General features: G+C 42.0%; 1 protein-coding gene across 3 annotated transcripts in view; it reads right to left on the bottom strand.

The window, feature by feature from the left end:
* Nucleotides 1-7,696, bottom strand: part of ARIH1 (ariadne RBR E3 ubiquitin protein ligase 1) — a 130,127-nt gene continuing 122,431 nt past the window's right edge. For 2 of the 3 annotated variants that reach the window (XM_039492224.1, XM_039492226.1), the window contains 3 exons: nt 6,397-6,669; nt 5,403-5,515; nt 1-3,022 (listed from right to left, as the gene is read on the bottom strand). In XM_039492224.1, coding sequence (XP_039348158.1) covers nt 2,938-3,022; nt 5,403-5,515; nt 6,397-6,669 — 471 coding nt within the window. In that variant the 3' untranslated portion in view covers nt 1-2,937. The remainder of the gene's footprint in view (nt 3,023-5,402; nt 5,516-6,396; nt 6,670-7,696) is intronic. The other variant, XM_039492227.1, reaches the window with a different exon arrangement.

The following is a 7,696-nucleotide window of genomic DNA, read 5'->3' as shown; positions in this document are numbered from 1 at the left end:
TGGAGGTGGCTCTACATCACTCAACGTCTAATACAGTGGTTGTACTAAAACTTAATTAAAAACAGTCATTGATCCAGATAGTATAGAAACCACCAGAGCAGCAGTGAGTTACAAGGGATTTAGGGGTCTGAAGGCAAGCTAATAGTGTTGCTATTCTGCTTTCTGTTGGTAGGACCCTGTCATAAAGTTAGCCCAGTGTAAGTTATTGAGGCCCATTCACTATTTTGCATATTGCTGCTGTCAAGCATCCAGTCCATACATTCTAATTGCAAATACACCTCTACCTCGATATAACGCTGTCCTTGGGAGCCAAAGAATTTTACCACGTTATAGGTGAAACCATGTTATATTGAACTTGCTTTGATCCACCGGAGTGCACAGCCCCCCCCCAGCACTGCTTTACCACGTTATATCCAAATTTGTGTTATATCAAGGTAGCAGTATATTTGCCCTTAAAAAAAGGAAAGGGCCTGCCAGCTGATGTGAATTATCAAACAGTCTCAGACTGGGCAAGGGACTCTGCCCAGCCCGCATTACTGAAAAAGATAATTTTCAATAAATATGGAGAATTAGAGTATTGAAAGCTGTGATAAAGGGTCAGCAAGTAGGTGAACAGTGACAGCCTATGCAGAACTTAAACACTACATGGGAGATGATGGTTTTAATAAGTTGTCTTAAATGAGGTCTACAGAGATCAAGATTTAAGAACACAATATATCCCTTAATCTTTAGGAGCTGAAGTTCCTATGTGTACATTGGGTTTCAATTCTCAGGTGATGGGACAGTAAGCAAATAGGATAAAACCTGACCACTGGAGATTTAAACAGCTGAGGAACATTTCATTTCAGGGGACTCCCATCCACCCACAAAGCACAGCTAGCTGTGCCCCTCAGTTGACTCCAGGTGGAGATGTTATTTTAGGAAGCATTTTGATTTATATTTTTAACCTGAAATATACATTTTGGGCCTGATGTTTTCAAGAGCCAATCAGTAAAGTTTGGGTGGCAGACAGCTGCAACAATAGAGCAGTTTTAATGAGAATTGAGGCCAGATGATGTCCTTTTGTGGTGTGCCCAGCCTGTCAGAACAGAGCTCTTTACTATATACACACAGATATAAACCCTCAGATTAATTTCTCTCACAGCAGCCTTCTAAAGAAAAGTGCACAGAACACAAGTTGTGAGGGTGCATATGGTCATTCTGAAAGAGGGCTTGAGGAAAACAAGCCCTTTCAGTGGAAGCTGATGCACAGCAGGAGTGGAATTGCAAAGCTAACTTTCTGTAGATGTCAGCATTTAGCAGCATCCCCTCCAGGTGCAAGAGAGCTGAAGAAAATGGCTAAGACTACTTCAGCAGAAACTGGTGTTTCATATTAGGGACCTCGGCAGACTGCCTCAGCTACCCTTCTTTATTCCTTCCCCCTTAACTTGGTAGGTTATCAGCAAGCTTTTAGGACACTGGCCTGGTGAAAAATACCACAGAAGGGATTCCTATACAGAAGTAAATTTAATAAAACCACCACCAAGTGTGTACTTTAACATAGCTCGTTACAGAAATAATAAAAATGGACTCAGTAGCTAAAACTCATTAGTTCTTACCCCCTTTTAAATGAAAAAAAATCCCAATGATTTCAATTGCTACTGCACTAGATGGAGTGTTTAATACTTGCCAGGACAGTTTGCCCAATAACTGAGCCCAAAACAAACAGACAATTCCACCATCTTCCTTTTCAACGTCACGATTTGTAATAATGTAAGTGAAACTTAAAAACAGCAAGGAATGTTCCATTTGATAGCTAAAGGGGGAGGGAGAAGAGATCCACAGTTGAATTCTTTCAATGCTCTTTGAGAAGTGGTGTAAGAGAGAATCCCCCTTTTCCTCCATCAAAAGAAAAATTCCTAACACACTTCCTATAGATTTGAACATCAGCCAGGTTCAGAGCGCATGTCCTTGGTGCATGGGAATGGCTAGGTTTGATTGTGGTGACATTCTGGGTGAAAAAGACAAAGCATCCTGCATCACAATATACATTCATCTCTAATGAAACGCACACCAAGTTAATCAGTTTGCATTAGGAGCTGGAAATTTGAAGGGGTGGTTCCGTTGCCAGCAATGGACACACAAACCATGGAGGCCAAGGAATCAAAGATGCAGGAAGAGGAGAAAACTTCTCAGGTAAAAACCTGCAAAAGAGTCACTACACCAGCACACACTTCCCCCACCCCAATCCCAGGGCTTAAAAAAAGCAAAGAAAATGCACAGCAAATAGACATAATCTTGAAGATTTTTAAAGAATAAATATTTTTTTGTAATTAAACATTATGCAAACACGTGCCACGCTTGCTCTTTGTCCATGCATATGCGCTATATACAATTTTGAAAAATACTGTGTTGTCCTCTTTTTGTTTTAAAAGTCATATACAAAGTTTTTTCCTTGCTGTGTACCCCCCTCCTCCCCTCCCCGAGAATCATCTTTACAATGAGCCAATCAACATTCATTCATGACCTTGGGTGTATGAGAGGAGGAGGGAGAGGGAGAACCCCTTACTGAAGTACATCAAAATGGCTGGTTTGGACATGAAAAGCGGTGTCGAGAAACTGGTTTAAATTTCATCTGTACTACACACAGGAAAAAAAGAAAAGAAAAAAGGAGTCGGCTTGGAGAATGAAGCTACGTTACAAGTTAAAGTTGGAGGGTTTTTTTAGTGCGTCTGTCACACTCTTATTGGCCGCCTAGAATACTGTTGTACAATGGTTTATCTACCTTTTTTATTACAATATAATTTACTTAAATTTTCTGTTAGAAAAACAGAATCCCGGTACTACAGACCCAGCGGTGTAATAGGCGTAGTGCCTCTTTTTGTGTGTGTTTTGTTTTAATTGCATGAGCACTCTAGATGGTAAAGTTTTCAGAGTTCATTTTATGCAGGGCCAGTCTCAGTCCTCAATGTACTCCCACAGATCCTTCTCATAGCCTTCATGCACATGCTGCAACAAAACCCTTCGTCGACTCTCGCAGTATCTGCAGCAAAGGGGGAGAGCACATTGAGATGCAGGTTAGGAATTGCATGTATGCTGTTCTAGCCACTGTACACAAGTGACTGTCATGCTTTGACAAGTCCTAGGAGTCAATCAAGATGTCTGTGAGGTACACATCAAACATGAGTAATATAGTGGTTTGATCTGCAGAGAAGGAAGTAATACCTACAACATACCTACCACACAGCACAGGTTAGTGGCAGAGCTGGAAACAGAAACCAAGTTCTGCTGTCTCTCAGCCTCGTGCCCTAGCCATTGGACCACGTTATGATGACAGACGAGAAAAGCCAATATAACACAAAGGGACTGGGTCCAATTTTGTTCACCTCCAAAACAGTAAAGATGGAAGCAACAAAGACAAAGCAATGGCTGGTTAGCCAAGGACCAAGGATCTGCCCTAGGAATCACCACTGCATGTGTCTGAAAAGTTTGCCCACTATGTTCAAAAAGCCTCTCCAATCTGCATACATTCAAAACATGATGATTTCCCTGATGGTGAAGCAGAGAAAAAAAAAAAGTTGTCTCTGTATGTCTATTGCAGGAATCTTCAAACAGCCAACAATCCTTGATTACATATGCTACCATATCTAGGAACAAGAGGGAAAGCCACAGAGTGGAAGCACTCAGAATTGTCTTGCCTTAACACTCAGCATCTGATCCAGCTGATAGATTTATTTGAATGAACCTATTCTAGTTCTTCCCACTGGTATCAGCTGTTGGAAGGTAAATCATAGCACAAAGACCCATTGATTTCATGGAACACGTGATAAATGGAACATGCACAGTAATTGCTTTCCAATCTTCAGTTATTTTGCTAGCTTTTTCGAACTCCTGTTTTCCAGAAATGTCATGGGCATCACAAGCTGATAGGCCAAAAACAGTTAGAGCTGAATGAACAAGGTGGATGTTCACTGGAACTCCCCAAAGAATTCTTTAAAGCTGTGTGATTAAGGTAGTATCTGGTTAATCAAGGACCTGCACATGCTTGGAAGGCCACACGGTCTCCTCAGAAATATAAAGGTGGGTTTGGATGCTGTGTTTTCAGGCAATTCGGACCATTTTTAGTCTTAATTTGTCTGTTTTGGATAGTTGATAACAGAATTAACAAATTTTAAGAGCAACTGCATCAGAGCCAAAATAACAGCCTAATGCCAGTTAAAATGAGCAAGTTACAAACTCCTCAAAACCAGAGTCTAATGGAAATGTTCCATTCTGGTAGTGCTGCCAGCCACTATAAGAGTGGGTTGTACCTCTTATCATACAATCATTAGTGTTTATATTCACAAGGGAAACTTCCAGTCAGTAGAGCTCATTTTACTTGTGCAGTGGTTTGCTTTTCCTGCTAGACATAACAGACTTGCATCCAACGAAGTGGGTATTCACCCACGAAAGCTCATGCTGCAAAACGTCTGTTAGTCTATAAGGTGCCACAGGATTCTTTGCTGCTTTAACAGACATTTAGTAACTCTGGCCTCTTGCCTCAGAAGAGAAGCCCATAGTACTGTGACCCATTTACATTTATAGCTTTTATTTTTCCATATTGTAGGAGCACTTCCTCAAGGACTTTCAGGAGCAGTGGGATATGTGCCCTCTAAGCTCCATCTCTCTAAGAGGCAGTGGTGAGGGAGTACATGACTCTCCCCCTTTTCTTGCATGTTTCTCTTCTCTCACTATAGCCTATTCATTGGTTAGCTTACAGCCAGGGAGGGCAAAGATGCAATGGAGTCTAGCTGCCCAACTACAAAACCATTTTGGTTGACTCATCCCAGGGCAAAATTATTGGAAAACAACATTAAACCAACTCATCCCTCTCCCTTCACTACACATGAACCTTCCTTGGTCTTTTTCAGAATCTCCTTCCTTGCAGCAACTGCATGGTCCAAAGGCAACCACACTTTACAGAGGAGCCTTATCTACACAAGGGACACTTTGAAAGTTTCCCACTACTACTCAGCAGAAGAGGAATTAATAGTGCTGAGAGTCCTGCTGTGGGCTTCCCTCCAACACCACATCAGTTCAACTTGCTCCCAAGAGGGCTAGATGACCATGCTGTAAACTGTGCTGGCAGCCTATCTTCACTAGGAATCCAGCATTGCTAATGCTTGTTTGGTTTGTGTGCGCTAGAGATCAGCCTGCTGCTGCTGCTGCATTTAGCTGACTGGTCAGAGATCTGATCAAGAAACAGGGCAGAAGGCCAACAATGAGTGAGACTCTCGGAAGGGATAAAGTCCGGAAGAAACTTTCAGCCTGGCTGTTACACGTGCACTCTCCACAGGCTCTTACCTACCATATCAAAAGTGACCTACGGAGGGATGATGTCAGGGTCTGTGCAATATATGACATACACTCATTTCAAAGTATACCTGTACTTATCTTGTACTTTCTGCTTTATGTCTTGCAGCGAATCTTGGGATATATCTCGCTCCAGATACCCAGAAAGCACCTCCGTAGCATTCTCTAAGTCTGCTTGGTTATTCTGTAAAGACAAAGACGGGCCAGTTTTTTGCAGACATTTCCTCAAATCAACTAGAAATCCTAACCTAAATGAGAAGCAAGTGGGGACGATTATGTTGGATAACACTTCAGAGTGTACCCCTCTACAGATCAGAGCTGAAAAGGAGAATTCATTTCACAATTCAACCAAAAATTTCCTTTATGTTTTTTTAACATAATGCTTGTTTCCCGGTTTGGTTTTTCCTGTAGGGCAAGCAGAATCCTTTCCCCTCCTATCCTTTGTACATCTAATTCCGCTTAACACTAACAACGTCTTTGCTGGTGCGTCCATAATCAATGACAAAGCACAGCTTTTAATATTAGTCTGTTACTCTATGCTCCTTCCACAGACTGTAGGTCATACACCATTTTGCTTAGGTCCTGCATGAATAATGGTGAATGATTTTAAGTTAACAGCCACCTCTGCTTCTATCTATGTAGCATACACTCAGGGACTGTTTTAGCTTTTGAACACTATTCTACTGCTACTGCCCTGAAACCAAGCAATATTGGATAGATAAACAATGTTAAAGCTAAGATCTAGGTGACACTTTCAACAGATCAAACCTAAAACTTGCTTTTTGTAGGTCTCATAATACAGTGATTATTTTATAGCATGAGACAGCAGTTAGACAATGATTTACAGTGCCAGTTTAATTTACTTTCCCCTTTCCTCAGCAGGGAATGCTTCATGTGATCCTAGATGACCTCTGATTATTACACAGTCTCACCAGCACTCAAGAATACTCACTAAACCCACATTTGTATGGCCTCTGAGTAACTCCTTTCCATGGATCACGTCCCCCCATGGTACCCAGTAGTGTTGCTTGCTGGAAGTAAGGAGTACAAATGTGTTTTCCCTACCTCAAAGATAATGGACTGATTATTCTTTTTGAGGTAGAAGGCAAAGACATAAGTGTACATGAGTGTGGCACGACACTGGCAGAGGACGTCAACTGCTTTCTTCAGGAACTGCACTTCGATCCACGACATGTTGTGCTGCTGCATCTCCTCCATTTTCTGCTTCACCTGAGCATAGAGTTTGTGCTCAAAGCGCAGGCTCTGCATGTGGTTCATATAGCGGTTGCAGTAGAACAGGTACCTCTGCAGGGCTGCTCTGGATCGCTGTGTTAATTCCCATTAGGGAAAAGAAAATAAATAGTTACAACAAAGTAATGGCTGAAAACCAGGAGAGAACAAATAGTATGAAGGAATCCAGCTGTGACCAACAGACCAGAGAGTTTCCATTCGGTAGATGTTTTTGCACCTTTCAAAAGGTCAGGCTCAGATGGGACCAGGGCACCACTGAAACACACCCAGACATTGTGCAGCTCTGAGTAAGCAGGTCCATACCCTCTGGGGAAAATCAAGTCACACAGAGGGCGTTAGCACTTCAGGAGGAAATCCCAACCCATGACATTTAGAAGAATAATTAAACCACACTTCTAAAACACAATCCATTTACAGTACACATGCACACATGGGTTGTCATGCCAAGCACTGACCAAGGCACGGTTCCTATTTGGAGAGGAGAGGAAAGCATGGAGGAATGTGTTAGTGCATATGCACAATAGCAGGTTTAATTCTGGCATTTACTAACTGCTGAGTGCTAGGTTTTTCTTTAATAATCCAATGTAGATTTTTGTATGTAATTTTGTAGGTTTTTAAAAAGAAAAAAAACATTCCATTTTGCGCAACTAACACCCCAACCCAATTATCAGCAAGGTTTGAACTCTGGACCTTCTGCACCTGAGCTAATAGAGCAACTTCAGTAGCTGTCAGCAGGAGTAGGTTATCCTCCTCTGTGGAACAGCCACTGAAGGACGAGCACCACATTGAAGGCAGTGGGTTATATATGCAAGAGCTTCCCCATTTTACAGACAGCACAGCCACGTGCAGATATGGCAGATTCTGAGAGGCTGTACGGCTAAGCAAGTGAGACTATGTTCCACTATGTAGGAGATAGCGGGTCTCTTCCCAGTTCTGCCAGAAGTGACCTTGTGTAATCTCAGGGGAGTATAAGGCTTTGCTCTTAATAAAGTTTGTGAAAGGTACAAAATTAACACCAACAGTCAGCAAGGAAGGTAACTCTAGAACCTCACCAGTCAAGTGCATCTTCATTTAAGTCAGTGATTCTCAACCTTTTCTAGATCATGACCCACCC

The sequence above is a fragment of the Mauremys reevesii genome, linkage group 10, assembly GCF_016161935.1.
Source record: "Mauremys reevesii isolate NIE-2019 linkage group 10, ASM1616193v1, whole genome shotgun sequence".
Taxonomy (NCBI): domain Eukaryota; kingdom Metazoa; phylum Chordata; order Testudines; family Geoemydidae; genus Mauremys; species Mauremys reevesii.
This window is presented reverse-complemented; position numbering and strand designations above follow the sequence as displayed.